Consider the following 23,691-nt stretch of genomic DNA (forward strand, 5'->3'; position numbering starts at 1 on the left):
TGTCTGATATAAAATAGTATCATCTACAAATAGAGACCACTTTTCTTGACTACCATACCAATTATGTCCTTGGATTTCTGAGTCCCTTATTTTCTTTACCAGTAGTTCTAAATATAATGCAAATAACAAAGGGGAGAGAGGACACCCCTGCCTGGTTCCTCTGCTCAAGCAGAAGTTATCAGAGAGGACTCCACCACTTTTTGTCTCTGATCCCTCATATATTCTCCTAATCAACCTTATAATTTTATCAGAGAATGCAAATGCTTCCAGTGCTCTGCTCATAAAGTCCCAGCTTACTCTGTCAAATGTTTTATCTGCATCAAGACCTGTCAACAACAGTGGTATTTTCTTATGTTCTGCTTCCCTCTGGATCATCAATGTTCTGTTAATATTATCAGATGTTTGCCTTCCCTCCACAAAACCACACTGATCTGTGTCTATCAATTTTGGCATCACCTTTCCCATTCTTTTAGCCATTATAGACATAAACACTTTATAGTCCTGGTTTAGTATTGAAATGGGCTTGTATGAAGCTGTATGCAATGGATCTTTATCCTTTTTAGGTATTAAAGCTATCACTGCTTTCTTCTAGGACATTGGTACTTCTCTCCTCTTAAAATACTGTTTAAAAAAAAAAAAGAAAAACTTCCAGATATTTGTCAGTTTTTCCCTCCTAGCTACCAATCTTCCACAGGAATACCATCTATTCATGGGGACTTTTCTGCAGATTGGTTATACTTCACCATTTTTATCTCATCTCCTCCTGCCCTATTATTAATTGAGCTTCATCTGCCTCTACCCGTGACATATTTAATTCTTCCATAAAGATTTCCATTTGTACCTTCTGTTGACTACCATATTTCTCTGCTTTATACAGACTTTTATAGAATTTCCGAAATACTTCTAATACTGCTACAGGATCTCTTGTTATCTTTCATGTTATAGTCTCCCTAAGCTTGGTGACATCCCTTTCTACTTTCTGTTGTCTAAGTCATTATGCTAAAAGTTTTTGTGCTCTAGAGTTATCAAAAAAACAGTTGCTTAACAGCAATTATTCTAAATTCATGCATATTATCAAGGTAATATTACATTCTGCAATTGCTCCTGTTCTTGTTCTGTGTGGTTCCCCCTATTTTGCAGTACTTTAATATTTGTTAGTCCCTGTAAAAAAATTCTTAACCATATTTCCATTTCTTTAATTTCCACCCTATTTTAAACTCCACTTTAGTTTTATACCACTCCCTAGCTATATTATCAGAAGAAATGTCTGTCTTTTTCTAGTAGCTCCTGAATAATTTCCACTACCCATTCTTTAAATTCATCTCTTTTCAACAGATGGGTGGGAAAGCTCCAGTGTCTTATTTTATTTATTACCCTCTGTTTTTATTTTAGTTATTATTGGCACGTGATCTGAAATAGTTACTGTGTGTGTATATCAAGACCTTCATTAAATGCACATGTTCCTGTGAAATATAAATTCTGTCTAGCCTAACCCAGTTTTTGTATCTTTGGGTATGTTGTGACTTTCGGCTTTTCCCGGTTAGGGGTCGCCACAGCGGAACTCCGGTCCGCTAATGATTGGCAGTTGATTTTTACGTACAAAGTTGCCAGCCCTGATGCACAACCTTCAACGAAGGTACGCCCATTCACGCATGTCTCCATGCAGAAGACGGTCTAAGTGAGAGTCGAACCGGACAGCGTCTTACTGTGAGGCGACAATGCTATCGCAGCACCATCTTGGGGTATAATATGTAAATTCACTCCAAATTCCTAGTACTGAATTCACATCTTCCACGCCAAATACTTTCATACATTTCTTCAAAAACGTACCCTCCCTTGTTATATTTTTCCTTCTTGGCCCCTCAGACACATCTTCACTGTTGCAGATCAAAATTCCATTCCCCAATTATTAGTAGTAATCCTTGCCGAAAACTGATTATTTCTCCCAGAATTTTCTTATGCTCCATTCTAGCAGTTTTCAATGGAATATAAATACATGCCAGAGTTATCTTCTTCCCTTGCCAGTAGCCCCTTAGTACTCTAAATCTACCATTATCTTTTTTTATCCTCTTCTATCACTAGTGGAGCTCCTCTTGCAATTAATATAAGTGCTTCTCTTTTCCTTTGCCCCAGGTACTCTGCTGAATAACTATATTGAAAGTCTTTCTTTATCAAATTCACATGCTCAGTACTTTCCAGGTGTGCCCGCTATAGCATAGCTATTTGCACTCTACATTTTTAATATAGTTCACTAATCTTTCATTTTGTATTTATCTGTGAGACCATTGATATTTAAAGACCTTGCAGAAAGCATCATTTTCTTGAAAAATGATTATACCCACCTTTTATGTATATAACTGCTTTTGTGTTGCATGCATACACTGTTTGGCAGGTTAATCTTTTATAGAGGTGTTTCTTGTCATCTCCATTTGAGCCTGTATCACATCTTACAAAGCTGTTTGTTTTATTGAAAGCCCTCAAACAAAAAAATCAAACACAACTCCAATACCCCTTAAAGCCTATAAATTTAATAATACACAAAACTATGTACTACTTCAAATATTGAAGTGTTGCCCTTCTTATAGGAACAACTGTTCCAAACTGACGGCCACACACAGAGACTTGAGATAACTTGAAAGGTTAGCCATACTAAGACGCATGGTACAGCCTGTGCTTCTACCAAGTGCTGACTGGCTTTATCTTTATAGCGCTGTCAGCTGGGAAAACAACTGAATGCTTTCAGAAAACATTTTCTACAAGCTGTTTCTCTTTATAAGATTGTCTCCTGGAAACATGAGAACCAGACACAAGACTGTCCATACATTTGTTTACTAGAAACAAGCTTTATAATGTTCAGTATTATTTTCCATTTATTTGCTTTTTCTTAAAACTTGTTACTAATTTAAGCTAAGGGCCTTAACCACATTGCTCCCCATGCAAGAATGAGAAAAGGCATATTCATTTTTCTTTTGTCTTGCTCTTTTAACCATATTTTTTCATTATAGTGCCTACATTTCTTAAAACTGAACAAGGAGAAAGAAGAATGGAGAAAGGTGCTCTTGTTTTTTTTTCTTTTTTTCCTATCTACATCAGCATCCCCATTACACTTAAAAATACCTGAGAAAACTTTTTTACTTTGTAGCATGCAAAGAAAATCATACAGTATTAAAATAGTACCATTAAGAAAAAAATTGATTTACTTAGTTAACTTCCTCCCTCATGTTCTCCTCCCCTGAATATTTTTCCAAACATTAATGACATGAAGTAGGGCATATGTTTTAAAGCCCCCTACAGGTTTGACATAGTCCAAAAAAGTCCAATATTTCCAGATTTTCTTGTTCTTTCATGTTTCACAAATATATTATTGCTTTGTAATCCCATCCCACCTTTGTCAATTTCCAAGTTACTGGTTTTATTCCTTTTCATCTCCATTTCCCAAATCCTCTCTCTGCTTCATTTCCAGTGTACTTTCATTTTTTCTAGTCGACTCTTGTGTTTTTTTTCCTTCTCTCAAGCACTTTCTGTTGAAATGTTGGAAAAGGTTTCACTGGCACAGTCTCTCTGTGGTCTTAATTACCAGAAGAACAAGAAGCCGACTCTCCAGTTTCACAACTCACTTTTTGTTGGACAGTTTATTTCTTCTTTAGCATGACTTTTGTCCCACCAGGGAAAAATATTTTAAAGATAGTATACAGATGTTTGAATCTCACCCCTGCTTCTAGACATTCCATGAATAATGGAATAAATTTACTCTTCTTCTGTCTGGTGTACAATGAGTAGTCATTCTTCACAAACACTCTGGTGTCTCCCACTTTTAGTACTTTGTCCTGCCACAGGTTTTTCAGAATCAGCTCCTTCTGCTGGTAAGATTACAGCTTTACTGTTAAAGGTGTAGGTTGCTTTCTCATAGCCAGGTTTGGAGCATACACACAATGTGCCCTTTCAGTTAACAGTTCCTGTTGTGGAATGCCAGTGCAGTTGCTTATTTGTGCTTTCATAAAATTAATACAGTCTGTTCCTTCAGCTTTTCTGGTACAGCAGAAAATCTCAGGTTTTCCCTGCATGCTCTGTCCTCTAATTAATTGTTATTTTTTAAACTATCTCTTCTTGTGCAGTCTTTTATACAGCCAGCCTTTCCTTCATGTCAACCTCTGAGTTTTGCAGTTTTATCACCTTGTCTGAATATTTGTTTAAATCTGCTTCCATTTTTTTCTGGCCTTTTATTGTTTGAGTTGATATAATCCATCAGTGTTTTGGCTATTTTTTAATCAGGTCTTTGTGCAGTTATTTGCCTTATACTTTCCTCTAGTTTACTGGAAGTCATATCTGGAACTTGCAGTGCTTTTTGCTGAACAGCTGCTGTACTTTTCCCAGTCAGTGTTTCTTTGTCACCTTTTGTAGCTAATTTTCCTTCAGGTCCTCATTTCTTTTTTCCTAGCATCCAGGCAGTGCACTTACTAGCCAGTTACTGACATTTACCCAGAAATATAGGTCCACTGGCTTTCTCTGCTAAGTTTCTGTTTTCACACAAGGAGAGCTAGAATTAAGCTGTTGCTGAGTGTGCAGCCATCTTGGAAGTCCAAGCAATTGCTAGAAAATGGAAATCAAAGTCTAGATCAACTTTCTAGAAGTAGTGAGTATAGTAACAGAAATAAAACAACTGGGAATTGGATCTTTAGAAAAGGGAAGGAGTAAACTACATAGAAAAAATGGGAATTGTGGGAGCAGTATATGCAGAGCAGGAATGAGGTTTAAGAGGCAGGATTTGAATGAGCTATATAATGCTTAACTGACAATGATTGGAAGGTTTATAATTGATTTATAATGTTGGATGGCACAGTGGTAATGTTATCACCTCACAGCAAGAGGTTCTCCAGTTCAGTTCTTGGCTGGGGTGCCTTCTGTGTGGAGTCTGCATGTCCTCCCTGCGTTCATGTGGTTTCCTCCCACGTTACAAAGACATGCATCTGGCGCATTTCTCCCCAGGCCTCCGCTGAAAATTAGCTTTGTTCCAAGTCGGACTTTCCAGGTTAACAAATGTTAAATAAATAAATAAAAATAGAATATAAATGTAAGATTGCCTTTCTCATACGTGGACATTTAATAAAGATATTGGGGAAAAAGAAAACATTATTTCCATGGTGGTGCAGCAGTAGCGTTGTTGCCTCACAGCAAGAGGTTCTCCCATTCGATTCTCGGCTGGAGCGCTTTCTGTGTGGAGTCTGCATGTCCTCCCAGCGGTTGAGTGGCGTTCGAAAGACATGCATGAATGGGCGTGCCTTAGTTGAAGGTTGGGCGTCGGGCTGGCACCTCGGCACCATAAAAATCTACTGCCAATCATTAGCAGACCGGAGTTCCACTGTGGCAACCCCTAAGCGGGAAAAGCCGAAAGAACAACATTATTGATCCATCTGAATTTATAAGTGTGCATTTGGCAGATCTGGAGTTGATGACTTCTAGTAGAGCCTAGTTTACAGGACCCTAATGGCATTTGTGAATAGTTGCCAACCCGGACTCTTCCACATCAAGAGAGAAAGCACTGAGATGTGGTACATAAACTAAGGGAGCCAAGATCCTGGCAAAGAGACAGCTTGGATTAAAGAAAAGGCTTTACGGTTCCATCTTTGCCTTGCACTAGTTCGCTTTTAAGGTTTATAGAAGCAATTAGCAAATGCCTTATGCAGTAAACTAGCTTTTGCACACAAACAATTAAAAATATTGGACCTATGTGAGGTCTTCCAGAGGTGGATTTATTTGCTACAAATCACCACAGTCCGATCACAACAGTTTACTCCCATTCTACGTGACAATATTATACATGCTCTGTCTTTTTTATGGATACAAGTGTTACGCTGCATCTTCCTTACATTTCCTCTTCGCAAGATGTGTCCCATGGCAAAACAAGAAAAAGTATTTTCTAATTCTGATAGCTTCTCCTAAGGACTTCTCTGTCAGACAGCCTGTTGCAACTGTCACGTTTTTACTCAAAGCATCAAATGAAGGAAAATATATTTTGATTTGATGGATGTTCTCAGAAAACTCTGATATGATACTAGCACAATCCAGGAAAAAAATCATTTTTTGTTTCATTCAAATGAGAACGAGTACCAGTCAGTGAACAGACTATCTGAGCTGCCTTTTGTTGTGACAAGTTTATAAAAACTCTGCAAAAGAATACTCCTCTGAAACTGCAGTCACAGCTGTGATATAGTTGAGAAATATTTCTGTACAAGACATTTTAGAAGTGTCATGGACCAGTGCACACACCTTCACAGGAATTAGATATTGAGGGCACACATCCCAAGGATAGGACAGGTTTTGGCATTTCTGTACTGCAGGGAATCTTGTCTTTCTGTAGATGTTATGATTCTTCTTAGGTCACTGTAAAGATAAGAGTGTTACTGTGTGTAAGGGACTTTCCATAACAGTAGATCCACGTAACAGTAAAACTACTATTTTAAGTAATAACATAGTTATTTTTGTTCATTTGCTAGGCAAAAGTTGGTAGCTTACTACAATCCCTATAAGGGCTAATAGGGACCTCGAGAGGGAGACATCTCTATCACTCTGCATGAAGGCTTTGCTCAGACACCAATGTAGTTCATTGGAATGCTGGAAGAAAACAATCATTGACTTTCACAGGGATATGAGCACAGCTGATGGAAACTGTGATCAGAGAAGCAGCAGATAGGGTAGGCAAACCCAGATGTTACATTTTTCTGTTACAGTGACCTTTTCTTGAAAATCTGCTATTGTGGTAAGTACTTGGCACATATCTGTGCTGTCTGCTGCCTTGTGTCCCTCCTTAGGGGGCAGCTGAATATTTTTCCTTCATTGTCACAGAAGTATTATTCTCCAAACTTGCATTACATTGCCCTCCCATATTAGCGTAATCATTCAACTTCCTTTCATTGCATTATTAACATAAGTGAATTCTCCACTATTGCCGAAAGTGTTTCGGGTGAAACATTTTTGCTGAAAGTGAGTTCAGCTTAATTGCCAAAGATACAAACGTGTTCCCATATACATATATAGCTTTGCACAGTAAGGAAGTGTTCTATAAATTTCACCTGGTGAATAATTGCATGCCACTACATAGACTATGATGCTGTCTGCTTTTCATGATGTGTTTTGTTTTTACCAGTATTGTTTGTCTTATCTGTTTTGTGTTGCTGCTTATTTGTCTTTATTGTTGAAGTGCTTTTGTTCACATTTGCATTCTTGTTTTACCTTGAGCTATACTTAAGTGTTCATATTGGGAGGTTGTTAGTAACATTAACAGGTGGTACACTTGTGTCATTTTTTTTTTTTTTAGTCATGCATGACTAGTCCCTTTTTTCTTTGCTAATATATAATGAATACCATTGAAAAGAACTACAGAAAATGAGCTTTACTTAGTGTTCTTTTGTCATGTTTTATTAAAGGAGGTAAACCTGTAGGTCTTCAAAGGAAGAAGAAAATCCCCAAGGACCCCTCTATTCAGCTTGGGAAGCCCCTTCCTGATCAGGGAGCCTGCAAACACTACAGAAAAAGTTGCCGGTGGCTGAGGTGAGTTTAAGTATTTATCTGTTCAATCATTCAAACATTCATTGCTTGTTTTACAGTACTGGAAAATAATCTGTTATTCCATTGAGCACAGGGGTGTAGTCTGTGTTCTACAGTAGTAGCAAAAAACCAGGTGCTTAGGTTATGCTTCAGTTTGGTTAGTAAAGCTACTCATTTTACTTTAATCTGTCTTGTGTTGAATTGATTTGGGTGTGACTTTCTTGGAGGTAACCTGAAAATGCACGTCTTTTGCTTAAGAAAAGCCTGCTGTGGCACACAATGTTTTTTATTTACTTGTGCCATTTATTTGGTACTTTGTTTCAGCTTCTCTACTGTACATTAGTGATGGTCTGTAATGTCAGTGAGCTGCATAGTCCCCCTCGTGCTAGCTTGAGGGCAGCAAACTGTAGTAAAATACCCTGCCTACCCCAATTCCATCACCATCCCACAAACAATTGCACAGGACTTCAGTATGAAATGGAAGTGGTCCCTTAAGATTTTGGCAGAGTCCCTTCAGGCACTGTAAATGTTATCCCGGGTCACCCTGATAATAGTCTTGTAGCCAACTAACAAACAGAACGGAAAATACAACCTGTATCAGAGAGTAGCCAAACATAACAAAGGATCCGATATATTTTATTTTTTCTGATTCAACTGTTGGGACTCTGATCTGACTGTGGTCCAGTGTCTGCACTATTAAACCTTTAGATCCAGGACTCTACCTCCTCCCCTACGTACAATTCCCCTTCCTTCATCAAATACCTTGGATCTCATCTGCTGCCTGAACCAAACAATTGCAAGGGGTCTGATCTCCTTTTTAGCACAAGTCTTTACCAAAAATTTTTCTTTGTCTTAATTTCTTATACCTGTAGCTGGTGCTTTCCACCTTTCCTTCCCTATCTGTTGTCCTTTTGACAACGTTAGATAATATTTAGATAACATTTGGATAATTTTTAAATAATTGTTAAATATTTAGATTACATATTTACATAGTTGTATATTTACATAACATTAGATGTTCTTTGTGTTTCACTGTTGCAGTCATCACACTTGGGTTATCTGCTTGCAGATAGCGCTCAGTCAGCCCGAATACCAGAGTCTTAGTATTTCTGCGTCGGATGCTGTCACTTCTTCCGTGACGTCAGGTTGTCAGGGGTATAAAACAGGCAGCCGATGCCATTACATCAGTCTTTCTTGCTGAGAAGGAGCCCGAAGCAGATGCAGTTCACAAGTGCTGGTCGGCCACTACCTGACATTTTCATTTTTCGAGTTTCAAACCTGAAGTCTACTAAAGCTAAGTACCCCATTGGTGATTCTTTTTTCTTGCTCTTAACTGATGTTAGAAAAAGTTAATCATTGTCTTGCCTGTGGAAAACAAATACCTCAGAGATGTTCATTCTTACTCCGTCACTTGTTTAGGCCCAGACCACAACGTACCTCACTGTCGGTTGTGTGCCTTGTTTAACGCCCCAACCATTCGTTGTCTGGCTATCTTTCTCGCTAAATTATTTCGCTCTCGTTCTCCGTATTCCGAAATGGCTTCGACAAGTCATCCGACTACCAATCTTCCAAAAAAACGTAAAGATAAAGACAGAGACAGACTGCATAGGTCCAAAACTGCCTACATTTCCATTAAGTTAGTTGCCAGTCTGCCGGTACTCAGTGAAGCACCTTTGCAGCCCCTGATACCCACTTCTACAAATTCGCAGGCCTCTGCTGAGACCCATTCAGAGTGCAGTATGCCACGAGATGCTTCTTTAACTATGAAACCTGCAGATGTCTCTACCTTGGATGGGTCCAGAGCCGCTGTGCAGGTATCTGCTTCTGAGGGTGCATTCCGACCTACCGATGTTCGAATTAAACCAACAACTTCGTTTTTAGCTAAAACTACCGAATTTCTCTGGTCCAGAGTACGCACTATGCCTACAAAAACGACGACCAAAGCACATGCTCAAGCTCCCATGCCACAAAAACAAATGCTTAGAATGGCTGAAGACCTTATTAGGGGAAGCCAGCCTTCCCCTGCTAAGAGACAAAGAATTGAGTTTCCTTCTGATTCTACAGACCAGGAGTCAGATGACTCTGACCCTTCTGATTATCAGGACATCCCCTTATCAACCTATGAGGATTCAGATGCAGAGGAATCCATTCCTTCTGCCTCCCCTCCAGAGGATTTTTCTTTTGGTGAAACCTTGTATACTCTGGGAGAGCATTTCTGCTGGGAATGCCAGAACTACCCTCAGTCCAAAAAGAGACTCCCAAGAATTTTTAGAATTGCCTCAGCACAGGCCTCTAGCTATACCCCCTGTCGTGGATGTTATAGATTATGTCTTCATGGAATATCCAGTCTTACTCCAGACACTTTACCACCAGCCCCTAGAAAACCTGACAGATACTACAGAGTACCTGATTCTCACAAATTTCTCTTTAAGAATCCTACTGCGAATCTAGAGACCATTTCCCAGGGGCCTAAAGGTATTAAGGCTACTACAGCCAAAAACGCTACCCCTTCTGATCGGGATTTCAGAGCTTTAGACAGGTAGAGTAAGAAGGTTTATACATCTGCAACTCTTGCCATCAGGGCATTGAATTGCCAGTTTCACATGTTGAAGTACCAGCAACATATTATGGAACTAATTAAGAAAAAATGATATTGCCAGACTGTGCAGAAAATAAAGATTTACAAGAGCTAATGCATTCTGCAAACCCAAGTTAGTAAGCATAATTTGCATTGTGGCTTTGATGCCCTAGAAGCATATTGCAGGGCTGCAGTCACTGGGTCTGTATTGTGAAGGCATGTTTGGCTGAAGGAACAGTCCTTGCCAGATCATGCTAAATCTAAATTACTAGATGCTCCTTTAAAGCAGGACCATTTGGCATCAAAGCAGAAGTTGTTCTTAAAAAGATGGAAGAAAAAGCTAAATCTATGCAAACTGTCAAAGAATACTTATAAGTGCAACCACCTAGATTCAGTAGGCATTGGCCTTCAAAAAACTGGTCCTTTCCAGCCCCTGCCAGGCCTTCCCAGACCAGATCCAGAGGAAACAGGCCACCCAGACTACAGTCTCAGGGTATGCAGAGATCTAAACAATGGAGTGCCCCCACCTCAAAAACAGAGTATGTTAAGCTGCCCCCTTATGGAAAAAGTTCACAATGACTTTTCACTTATCCTTCCCTGCCCTGCCCAATTACTTGTGCCCCTAGGAGGAAAACTTGCTCTTCATGCAAAAAACTGCATGTCCATTACTTGGAACTGATGGGTCCTAAACATTGTATCCCAGGGGTACAAATTCTGCTTCCATTCATTGGCACCCCCAAGTTTGTTTCCAGACCTTCCTCCAAGCCACTGGGCAGAGGCTCAAAAGCAAGTACCGTCTTTGCTCAATATCAGAGCTATTCAACTTGTTCCAGTAAAACAAAGAGGTCAGGGTTTCTACTCCAGACTTTTCCTGGTGCCCAGAAAACAGGGCTCTTGGTGCCCAATCCTGGACCTTTCTGTTCTGAACACCTTTCTGATGGTCCCAAAATTCAAGATGCTTACCCTGTAACAGCTTCTCCCCATGCTAGCCAAGGATGCCTGGTTAGTCACTCTAGACTTAAAAGAAGCTTATCTGCACATCCCCATAAGGGAGTCATGCAGGAAATATCTACATTTCAGGGCAGTCTCTATGCACTATCAGTTCTCTGCACTTCCCTTTGGCTTATCTACTGCGCCCAGAGTATTCACAAAGTGCCTGGCTCCAGCCATTGCATTATGCAGGCAGAGAAATATCCAAATCTTCCCATACTTGGATGACTGCCTGATTCAGCCGGACAGTCAGGAATTGCTACTTCAGCACCTGGCATTTGTAAAAAGCCTTTTGACTTCATTGGGGTACACCATCAATAAAAAGAAATCACAACTGGTGCCCAGCCAAACGGTTGTATTCCTGGGAGCAAGCTTGGACACAACTTCCCAGATGGCATTTCTCACTTCATAAAAAACAGGTCTATCTGACAAATTACTTCAAACAAATGGCCACCAGAACCCAGCTATGTGCAAGGAAAACACTACAAGCCCTAGTGTTCATGGCCTCATGTATTCTGCTAATTCCATATGCAAGACTGCATATGAGGAAACTTCAGTGGTACTTAAAAAGTCTTTGGTGCCAACATTCTCAGGACCTGGAAACAGTCATTCCTATCATACCTTGTCTAAGGGCAGAGTTCTTTCGGTGGGCAGAAGCATGCAACCACAAGAGACTGCTTTTCACTCAACCCCTCGCCGCCCAAACCCTGACAACAGACGCATCAGACTATGCATGGGGAGCCCACATGGCAGGAAAATGCATTCAGGGCCACTGGAGCCCAAGCCAGATTCTCGTGCACATCAATTAAAAAGAGATGCTAGCTGTACAGAATGCTCTGACAGCTTTCAAATATCTAATCCTTCCATGACCGCTACTTATAAAAACAGACAACACCACAGTTATGTAGTACATAAACAAGCAGGGAGAACCCATTCTTACCCACTCTGCAGGTTAGCCATGGCCCTGTGGAACACATCCTTGAGCAACCAAGTGCATCTACAAGCTCAATTCCTGCCAGTCAAACAACATTCACTGGCAGACGACTTGAGCAGAAACCTTCTAGACCCACATGAGTGGAAATTGGAGGCCCAGCACCTTCAGCCGTCTGATCCAGAGTTGGGGGACACTGGAGGTGGACCTCTTTGCCTCCCCCAAAACCACCAGTTAAACAAATTCTGCACCAGGAACACTCACAGGAGGGCCTGGAAAGTGGATGCCCTATCCTTTCAATGGAAAAACTTCTCAATGTATGCCTTTCCCACCTGCCCCTTCTCTCCAGAGTACTACTCAATATAAAACAGGACAGGCCAAGGGCAATTCTTATTGCTCCAGACTGGCCACACCAGCACTGATACCCACTCTTACGCAGCCTAATAACAGTGCCACCCTGGCACCTTCACCAGACTCCTACCCTGTTGTCTCAGCAGGAGGGACAGATTTTGCATACTCAATTACAAACCTTAAACCTTGCAGCCTGGCTTATCCCTTGAATACCCCACCAGCAGCCCTCAGCAAACAGGTGCTGGACGTCATTCTTGAAGCCAGAAGGCCTAGTACTAGGAAATCCTATGCTGAAAAGTGGAAAAGGATATTGTTCTTGGAATCAGTCTCAAGGGAAGGACCAAGCAGTGCCCTCCTTGCTTCTAATCCTGGATTACCTAGCAGAGCTAATCCACAGAGGCCTATCCTTCTCTTCCATTAAGATTCATGCCTCTGCCATCTCAGCTCATTATAATACTGAGGCACCTCTATTTTCTCACCCTCTCATCAAGCAGTTCGTGAGAGGGGCTAACAACCTAAGGCCCCCCAGAAGAGCACCCACCCCTGCCTGGGACTTGAACTTTGTACTGGAAAAGCTCACGCTTCCTCCTTTTGAACCTGCTGCCTCAGCAGAGTTAAAATTTCTCTCTTGGAAAACAGCCTTGCTTTTAGCCATAACCTCAGCTAGAAGAGTGTCTGAGGTACAGTCACTAATGGCTGTGGAACCCTTAATTATTTTCCATGCTGACAGGGTTTCCCTCCGGACTAACCCGTCCTTTATGCCTAAGGTGGTGTCCAGTGTGGCTCTAAACCAATCCATCCATTTGCCAGCCTTCTTCCCTAACCCTCAAAATAAAGGGGAAAGGATCCTGCACTCCTTGGGCATGCACAGACAGCTCAGGTTCTACCTTGACAGGAATAAGCCTTTCAGAAAATCTGACCAGCTGCTACTCAGCTTTGCTACAGGGGCAGAGAGGGTAAGACCATTTCAAAACAAACCATTTCCAAATGGATAGCACACTGCATCCATTTCTGCTAGCACCATGGTAAACCTACCCCACAGGGGATCAGACCACATTCCACTAGGGCTACTTCCACCTCTACAGCATTTCTCAGGGGAGTCTCTACCAGGGACATTCTGGAAGCTGCAACCTGGAGTTCTGTTCACACATTCACCAAGCATTACCACTTACCTATCTTTTCTAAATCCAGGGCTGGATTTGCTACAGCAGTCTTGCAAGGCCTGCTAGCCAGCCCTAACACTTAACTGCCTCCACCCTTCCTCAGCTTTGGGAATCAACCCAAGTGTGATGACTGCAACAGTGAAACACGAAGAACGTAGTACAGTTGTGTACACTTACCATAAATGTAGATGTTCAAGTGTATTCACTGTTGCAGTCCTGGTTTCCCTCCCTCCAGCCCCCTGGTTTTCTTTATCTTTCTATCTCTCCTCTCTCTGACCATTCCTATTGGCATTGGTATTTACTTTTTACTGGTGGTGTTCCCCACCATATACTAGCTCCCTTTTTGGGGGCTCATGACATTTGGGGCAAGAAAAACTGATGGCATTGGCTGCCTGTTTTATACCCCTGACGTCATGGAAGAGAAGACAGCAACTGACGCAGGACCCAAGACTTTGGAATTCAGGCCAACTGAGGGCAACCTGCCAGCAGATTACCCAAATGTAATGACTGCAACAGTGAATACACTCTAACATCTACATTTATGGTAAGTGCACACAACTGTACTTTCCTACTAACGCAGATACAGTTGGGGGTTCTTTTGGATCTGTCCCTGCATGTCAAGCTGAGAACAATGCTAGTGACCCCTCCATCAGTGGTTCTTTTCCAGGTCCCTCGGATCTGAACATTCCTGGAGCACTTACTTCAGCACTGTTAATGCCTTCCAATTCAGCCTCAGCTATTCCACAGCCTCTCTTAGGTTCATAGGTTCATACTAGACTGTCTGCCCTAGGGCATTTATAAGCCTAGCCAGAGTGTGTTTGGCTTTCGCCACCCATTTTAAATGAATTTTGCGATGCCTTTTTCGAGGTTAGTATACTGTGCCTCTGTCTAACAGTGACACAGAAGTGATACCCAGGGTAAACCTACGATCTCCCATCCACTCATCAAGATTCCTCTTGAAGAGAGTCAATGATGGACTCTGGAATAAAATCCCAGTCCAGGTTAGACAGAGTGAAGGGAGCCTCTGGGTTATGAATCTGTCCCTCCAGCATGTCCTATTTATTTCAGTGCTGAGGTTCAAGTCTCTCGAGCGAGTTGCTCGATGGGATTTGGATTTTCTGAGGTGCACCATGTCCATTAATTCCAGGTTGGACATGGCTTTATACGTCAGGCACAGATCGCCTCTGAGCAGGCGGTATGCCACTGAGTAGAGCTGGAGTTTCTTTAACCGGGCAGCATATGGCAACTGTTTGAGCCCTTTGATCCTCTTGGTGAGGTACTTTTGGGGTCTTTCCAGTTGCTGCAGGTGTCTGGTAAGGTACATCCCAAAAGAGGCATTGTACTCAATTATGGGCCTGATGAGGGATGAGTAGAGAGGCACGATGACCTCCCCTGATCTAGATGTGAATCCCTTCATGATTAGGTGAGCTATATAAAATGTTTTTCTAACCACTTTGGCCACGTGGTTGTCAAAAGAGAGATTGCTATCAACTTGGGTCCCCAGGTCCCTAATTACTTCTTCCGTACTTAATGGATTACCACCTATGTGGTAATTTGTGGGCACTTTGTTTTTGCCAAAGGGGATGACTATACACTTTTTGGTGTTTAGCTTGAGACCATGGCTCTGGCACCAGTTGTCTGTTTCTATGAGGCCCTTTTGTGGGATGCTTGTGTCGGCTGGAGAGTCGTTTATGGTGCCCAGTTTGCAGTCATCTGCGAACTTGGTCAGCCACAGTCCTTCCGTGTTGGCCTGTACCTCCAAGAAATATATACCGAACAAGAGATGTCCCAGGACTGAGCCTTGTAGGACGCCACTTGTAACTGGTTTGGAGTCTGACATGGCTCCAGCAATTCTAACCATGTGGGTTCTGTCCTTGAGCCAGTTTGCAACCCATCTAGTGACATAGGGGTTTATATTTAAGCTGGTGAGCTTATCTATAATGCCCGTGTGGGGTATTGTATCGAAAGCTTTTGCGAGGTCCAGGTAGGCTGTGTGGACCACCTTCTCCTAGTCAATGGCCTTGGTGACCGTTTCAAAGAAATCGACCAGGTTTAAGAGGCAGGATCTGCCCTTAACAAAGCCGAACTGGGTAGGATCCAGCTTCTGTAGGTCCCCAATATCTTTATTTATGAGGTCCATGATGATCCTTTCTATAGCTTTGCAGACCAAGCTAGTCAGGCTTATGGGGCGATAGTTTCCAGGATCCGTTGAGGCACCACCTTTGTGGAGAGGGACCACTGTTGCTGTACGCCACTCTTTGGGTACATATCCTGTAGTAAGGCTGAGATTGAACAGTAGTTTTATGTTTGGGTTTAGCTCTTCTTGGAGTTCATGTAGGATGCAGCTCGGGACACCGTCTGGTCCCATTGATGCTGTGTTTTTTGCTTTGGAGAGGGCAGCTCTTACCTGAGCATCTGAGATGTCAGGGGGGGCAGCACTCTGCTGGGATAGATATTTGCCCTTTTGGTGGGGAGAGGGGGAGAAGTTTGCGCTGAACCTATCAGCTAGGATGTTGGCAATGTCTGTGGGTTCGGTGTATTTTTTGTCATTTTGGACTAATTTTGAGCATATCTGGGAATTCCCACCCAGGTTCCTAGCATAACTAAAGAAAGCCTTGTGATTATCCTTAGTGTCCTGTGCAATTTTTCTCTCGAAGCTGGCCTTAGACAATTTTGAGTGCCCATAGTTTTTTGTTAATACTGATCAGAGATGCCTTCCCTTTTTGGGATTTTGCTCTATCATGTAGTAGCTTCCTCCTTCTATTGTATAGTTTGTTTATGGCTGGGGTCCACCAAACAGGACGCCTGCCTTTGGAGGATTGGATCTTGGTTTTATTTGGGATTGCATGATCCATGCATTCCTGAAGGTGTTCATAGAATGCATTTATAAAGGATTCTGTGGTCTGGGCCGTATTTTCCACAGGCCCGGGGGCTTTGAAGGATTCCACCTCGGTTTTGAGGAGTGTGAAATTTGCTTTAGAGAAGTTTTTCACTGTAGTTTTCTGGGCAGGGGGTGGGGTCAGGATGTGAATATCCAATGAGATTAGTTTATGGTCTTACCAGTGAGGGATACACTTCTGGTCTGGAGCATAGAGTCCCCATGTTGGTGATGATCAGGTCCAGTATGTTTTCCCCTCTTGTGGGAGTGGTAACAAGTTGTTCCATAGCATTTGAGTTTATAAATTAGGGTTAGGGTGTTGGAGCTAGAGTAATGCTCCCAGTCTATGTTTGGGTAGTTGAAGTCACCCAATATAATGGTGTTTGGAGAGACCTTCATATTTTCCATTGTTCTCAGGAAGGCTGAGTGGGGTTCCTGGGTTTGGGAGGGTGGTCTGTAGCAGGCTATAAACTGGAAGGCAGTTTTACCCACAATTAGTTGCACATGAATAGTCTCTGATGCTTCGTGCTGTGCCACCAACCTGGAGGTGTGGGTATATTTGACGAATATTGATACTCTCCCTCCTTTTGTGGTTCGGTCCAACTTTTGGGGCCGAAAAGCATGGTATGAGGTATAACCTGGTAGTGCTGGGGTGCTCTGTGGAGCCTTGAACCAGGTTTCTGTTACTGCACAGATATCTATGTTCTCCATGCTAAGGAGAGTTTCGAGTGCGTGCATCTTGAGGTTTAGACTTCTGGCGTTGAGTAGCATTACTCTTAGTTTCTTATCCCTTGTGATACCTATGGAGGTGGGTTTGTCTTTTGAGCCTTGCCTAAAAAAGACACTATGGGGGTGGCAAGAGCCTTTGCCCATATCCAAAAGCCAAGGGGTGATAGGTGCAAGCCGTCCCTAGCGAAGCATCGTGGCTTGTCGAGCATGTCATCCCAGGCTGACAGGCATTGGATCCCCTTTGAATGACACCAGTACTTAAGCCAATTGTTGAAATTGATCATCTTGTCTTCATATTGTGGCATCATTCTTGGTGAGGGTAAGATGCTACTCAAGGTCAGGGTAATACCGGCCTGGGCTACATGCTCAGAGAAGCTCCTCTATGTCTCGTTTCATGTAGTCCAGGGAGGTACGTCTCAAGTCATTCACACCAGCATGGACAATGACTGAGTCATATTTGTACTTGCCTTGGAGTGACCTGAGTGCTTGTGTTATGTGGCGGATCCTAGCGCCCGACAGGCAGCTCACTGTGACCTTCTCCTTGTTCACCCTGGTGAGCGGGACAATAGAGTCACCTGTTACAAGTGTATCAGGTGTGTTGTTTAGCCTTAAGGGCTGTGACTGTTCAGCACACTGGCTTTGTGAGCTATGTGTTGCACGTGTTTTGTTTTGGGGTAGCAGTTGCTTGGTTGTCTGCTTTGGAGGTGTCTGCTGCTTAGGCAGATTTTTATTTAGAACCTCCGAGTATATTTTTGTGTGTTTATGTGTTTGGTTTGCTGTCGTGGTAGGTCTATGTGAGACTGGAATTGTAGTGAGTGTGGTTTCCTTCTCCTCCTGACTGGTTGCACCAGTACTGAGCTGAGAGAGCTTAGCCTCCAGTTTGGCTATATGGTTGCATCTCTCACATGTGTCGGAATTTGTTGGGAGGAGGAGAGGGTTGTCTGTGTACATAAGGCAGTTGTAACATTGCCTCAAGATTCCCAGATTCACCAGCTGGACCAGAGAGGAGATTGACAACTGACCTTTGGACATGCTAGAATAGTATTGGGAATTCCTTTATAATTGAAAAAAAGGGCCAGTGGGAAACAAGGTACTCAAGGGGAGTTTGTGAGGGTGTAGTGCTTTTAATTTTTTAGTGCTGACTTATATAATTGCTTTAGTGAGCAAGTGCCAGGCTTTAGAGTAGGAATAGGGTGTTTATTATGAGAACTAGATCAGTTCCAAGGGAAAAAGTGAAGAGCAGACTTTGTGGAGCCGAGAAAGGTTCAAACCCAATTAAGCGGCTCTGCACTATGTGCAAAATCGCGCAAAGCCACGCTAAAGCAGGTTTTATACAGGGGGGACTTGAAAGAGCTAGAAATTGACCCAAAACGGCCAATAGACTACCAGATTCTTTTGCTGGGAACACTCCTCCAGGGATAGATAGGCTGCTCTAAACTCCCCACTGCCACTGGTGAACAAAGAAGCCTCCCTTTATCCAAGAAAGGAAATGGGCAACACAGGAACTTTCCAAAAATCCAGAATACAGCAAAGCCTATATTTGGATTACTCTAGGTCAGGAAAGGCGGGAAACAAGGATAATTTTTTTGTTTTTTTTACTTTTTTTGCAAAAAACAGCAGGAAAATGCAATAAATATGTAACATAGGCTAGCGCACTTGAGTGTGTAGCCTCAACAGGTAAATGCAACAAACAGGACAAACTTTAAATTACAAGCAGCTAAAGCTGGCTTTAAAGCAGGGGGTTAGAAAGAGATAGGAAATGGTCCATAACGGCCAATAAGCTACAAGTCACTGGGCTGGAACCACTCCTCAAGGGACAGATAGGCTGCTCAGAGCTCCCCACTCTCACTGGTGAACAAAGAAGCTTCCTCCTATCCAAATAAGGATATGGGCAACACAGGAACTATGACACAGCCCAGAGATCAGCAATACCTGAAGACTGGACTATTCTTGTTCAGTAAAGGCGAGAAACCAGGATATATATATATTTTTTTTTAAGTAGCAGAAATTAGGTACAGAAACACAGTAAATGCTTTAATTCGGCTAGCGCAGAGTGTGTACCTACCAGTTGCCTGTATCAATCTGCAGGACACCACGAGGAGCTGTGCGGAGTTGTATACAATAACAAACTTTTTAAATCACAGATTCGCTAAAAAAAAAAAAAAAAAAAAAAAAAATAAAACTGGCATTTTAGGCAGAATTAGTTAAGACAGCAAGAAAAGTAGAAAACTGATACTGAATCACTCCAAAGTCACTCTTTTGTCTCTCTGCTGCTGTAGACTCTGCAGAACACCTGGAAGGCACTTGCTGAGCGGAATACAAGCGTAAAAAACTGTGCAAATTAGGTTTTTATAGCAGGGAAGTGAAAGAGATAGAAATTAGCCCAAAATGGCCAATAAACTGCTAACTTCTGGGCTGAAACCACTCCTCCAGGGACAGATAGGCTGCACAAAGCTCCCCTCTCTCACAGGTGAACAGAGAAACTTCCTTCTATCCAAGTAAGGTAATGGCAACACAGAAACTTGTAACATAGCCCTGGATTCAGCAATAACCTGAAAACTGGACTGTACTAGTTCAGAAAGGTGGGAAACGAGTATATCATTTTTTTTCAGAAAATAGAGCAGATACAATCAAAATTAGACCAAAAAGGCCAATAAACTACCAACTTCTGGGCTGAAACCACTCCTCCAAGGACAGATAGCCTGCTCAAAGCTCCCCTCTCTCACAGGTGAACAGAGAAACTTCCTTATATCCAAGTAAGGTATGGCAACACAGAAACTTGTAACATAACCCTGGATTCAGCAATAACATGAAAACTGGACTATACTAGTTCAGAAATGTGAGAGAGAAGTATGTATATATATTTTGTTCCAGAAAATAGAGCAGATACAATCAAAACAACACTTTACCCAATTGACCAGTTAAAAAGCGTAAAACTGAGCTCTGTTCCAGCAGTCTTCAATCAGACAAGTTCTAACTGCACAGTCCTGCCACTAGGGTACAGAGAAACCTTCTCCAAGAATGACAGCCTGGGTCCGTGCACAATTCATACAAACAAAGCTAGATCCAGCCAGCCTGAATCTAGTCTATGCTACAGCAAACAAGGCGTACCGATTTCAGAAAGAAACAGTTCAAGTAAGCATGCGCAATAAGCCTTTAACCAGAAATTCCCAGCTCAGAAGGGCAGAATCTAGCCTCTCCTCCCACAAGAGTGCAGATCACAAACCTTCTTAATGTAAAATAACTGGCCTGAAGTCCAAGTCCTTAACCTAGAACTAATACACTTTTAGAATAACAGACACTGAGCCTTCAATCAGCAGTTCCCAACTTAGAAGGATGTACGCTACCTGTCCTGCCACAACAGTGCAGACCACAAACCTTCCTAATGTAAAACAACTGGTTTGAAGCCCAAGTGCTTAAACCAAGGGCCTTGGAATAATAGTTACAATTTAATCAGGCTATTAACAAGTAGTAATAAAGGCAGCAGAATAAATTTAATTGAGTACTTTTAAAAGAGGCAAAAGCAAAGTAAGGTATAAAGTAGGAAGAAACACAAATACAGTAAGGCCGGTAAAGTGCAAAAAAAAATTTTTTTTCTTGACTCTGACCTTGTCGGACTGGGATGAGGGTCTGAGCCATGCATCAGGCTCCCTGCCCGAGGAGACGGGTCGACTCCAAAACTTTTGGATCCTTCTCTCCCTTTCAGAACATCAGCTCTCAACAGCTCAGCTCTGATGTCTGCATAGGAGCTGGGGTTGATCTGAGCCTCTGAAAACACTGTCTGTGTTCCCCCATTATGTAGATCTCCTTGACTCCAATTTCTGCTTTGGCTTTCAAGGATTTACAACGTGCTGCCTCCAAGACAAGAGAAGAGGTCTTATCTGGATCTGACCTGACATCCTATGTATACTGCTTCTGAATCCATGTCTTCACATCGACGGGACAGTCAGTGGCCAAAATCTTTGGGGAAATTCTCTCACTGAGTTCCTAGTCTGAGATGGATCTGTGGCCAGATGTTTCCCAGCGACAGGTCCATAGGAAATGGACTTGCAAGCAGGACCACTTAGTTTCATCACAGGTATCTGTCACTGAAGACATGGATTTGGATGAAGGGGAGGGTTCCCGTAGATGCACCTTCTGAGATGTTTCCTTTGGGAAAATCCTAGAATTGGTAAAGCAGAAATAAATGTACCTTCTTGTGAAGAATTCATGTTCCTGGAGTGTTTTGGATCTTGGATCTTCTACTACCTGGGTGATTCCCCCATCCTGACTCTCTCATTGATTTGGTGGATCAGGGAGCCTGGAAGAAGCCAATTCCCAAAAAACAGACAAGATGTTCACAGTACCAAAGGCTTGAGCTTATTGGTGTAAAGACCTTCCTGTAGATGCTTTGGTTGTAGTGCCAGCCACAAAAAAAGAGCCGGCTGAAGAGAGTATGTCTGTCCACTACTCAACAGGGAAACTAGGCTCTGAACAGATTTGGAAAATGGACTTTTGTTTCATCAACATTTTCTTTGAGGACGCTGAACTTTCTTCCAGAGAGAACTGAGCAGTGGTTATCCAGAAGGATGTAGAATCCCAGCTATCTACCTTAAATTCCCTCTCTAAAATTTCTATGCACCTGCTTCCTAATGCAGCTGATTGCATGGCTAGAGTAGCTGGTACTGGCATAGCTGTACCCTGCCATACTTAGATGAGGTTGTGTGATTTTTGAGGAAGGCTTTGACATCTTTCCTTAATGCCCCTTTGATGGTTCCACTTTCTTTGGACCTAAGGTTAGAGACCCATGCTAGAAGTGAACAGGATGGTAAGACAATATCTGCAGTGGGAATCTGCTTCTGTACTCTTAAAGGAAACTTTACAGGAATTAATGAGGAGGAAAGAAGATATGGTTCAGAAAATCACAGGGTTTTAACCAAGATGCTTCCTAGGACAACCCCCCCCCCCGCCAGTGGTAGAAGAGTTGGTGATTTTAATGAGCATCGCCCTAGAGGCAGAGGTAATCTGCAAAATCAAAGATTTCATGGTCACTTCTCTGAAAAATCCTTTCAGCACTCCTGAACGGTTGCCCGTATGCTGCACCCTGGAGGTAGTCTGGGCTACATATGCCTACACCCTCAAAGCTGGTGAGCCACCACTTCATCTTGAGTGTTGAGAATAATAAACAGAGGATACATGATTCCATTCACCCCCCAAATAAATGCAAGGATTCCCTTAGTACCACCCCAATAAAGGGGATCTGTAGGAACAGAAATCAAAAAGTTGTTGGAAAAAAGGGCCATCCAGCAGGTCCAACCAGACCAGGTAGGATCCGGAGTCTACTCCAGGTTCTTTTTAGTTCCAAAGAAGAGGACAGGGGACTATGGCATAATCTGGTTCTAAGTCATCTACACCATTTCGAGAGGCACACAAAATTCTAGATGGTCATGGTTCAGTCCATTTTTACCTCTACTGAGGAAGGATAGGATGTGCTTAATAAATCTCCAAGATAGTTACCATCATGTAAAGATAAGTAGGCACTCCAGGAGATTCCTCAGTTTCAGACTGGGAGGTATTCACTTTCAGTTCAGAGCTCTGCCCCTCAGACTTGCCACAGCCTCCCCGGGTGTTTACAAAATGAGTGGCAGTCGTGACAGTTTATTTTAGACTTCAGAGGTTCCATGTATTCCCGTACTTGGACTTTTGGCTCCTAACCACTTTGACCAGGGATCTACTAATTCAGCAGAGGGACCTTTTTACTTCAGTTACTTTACAACTTGGGGGCTACCATAACCCTTGCAAAGAACAATTTGAATCCAACTCAGTCCATAGAATTCATCAGGTACCACCTGAACAAAACAACTCAAATAGCCACCTTACCAATGCACAGGACTCTTTCCATTCAACAAGCAAAAAAAAAAACAAGTATTGTCTCATCCATAACCCCCAGCAAAACAAATTCTGAAACTTCTATGACTGCTACAATCATCTTGACTCCTCTTTCTACATTTCACATGACAGTTCCTCAATAGACCCTCTCAGTTTTGGGGTCCCAACTTTATCAGCACCTAAATCAGGATAACACCTATTTGCAGAACTTACATCAGATGGTGGATCACATCTACAGAGTTGTTTTGAAGGATGTCTGTTATTTCACCTCCAGTAGCTGTGGTTACCACAGACTCATCTTTTTTAGGGTGGTGGGACATTACGAAGGGAAGACTGTCCAAGGTACTTGGACACCATTAGAGACCAACCTTCACATCAATGTCCTGGAAATGAGAGCAGCTCTGTTTGCATTGTAGGCATCTCAATACTGTCTGCCAGTGAATGTGATTTCAGTTCATATGGACAGCATGTCAATTGTCAGGTATATCAGCAAATGGGGACAAAACAGGTTGCATCCTTTATGTTGAAAAGCCATGAGAGTGTGACAATGGGTGATGTCTTCATGTTGCTTTCTTTCAGCAAAGCATATTCCAGGGGCTTTCATTGTACTAACAGATGGATTAAGCAGATGAATTCTTCAGCCTCACGAGTGGTCCCT

At 42.4% G+C, this 23,691-nt stretch overlaps 1 protein-coding gene across 1 annotated transcript in view; it reads left to right on the forward strand.

Moving 5' to 3' along the window:
- Window positions 1-23,691, forward strand: part of LOC122806979 — a 388,827-nt gene that overhangs the window by 291,052 nt on the left and 74,084 nt on the right. Inside the window, exon 9 of the mRNA XM_044077841.1 lies at window positions 7,425-7,548. Within this exon, the coding sequence (XP_043933776.1) occupies window positions 7,425-7,548 (124 nt within the window). The remainder of the gene's footprint in view (window positions 1-7,424; window positions 7,549-23,691) is intronic.

Source organism: Protopterus annectens, chromosome 7.part0 (genome assembly GCF_019279795.1).
Source record: "Protopterus annectens isolate FY-2018-M chromosome 7.part0, PAN1.0, whole genome shotgun sequence".
NCBI lineage: Eukaryota > Metazoa > Chordata > Ceratodontiformes > Protopteridae > Protopterus > Protopterus annectens.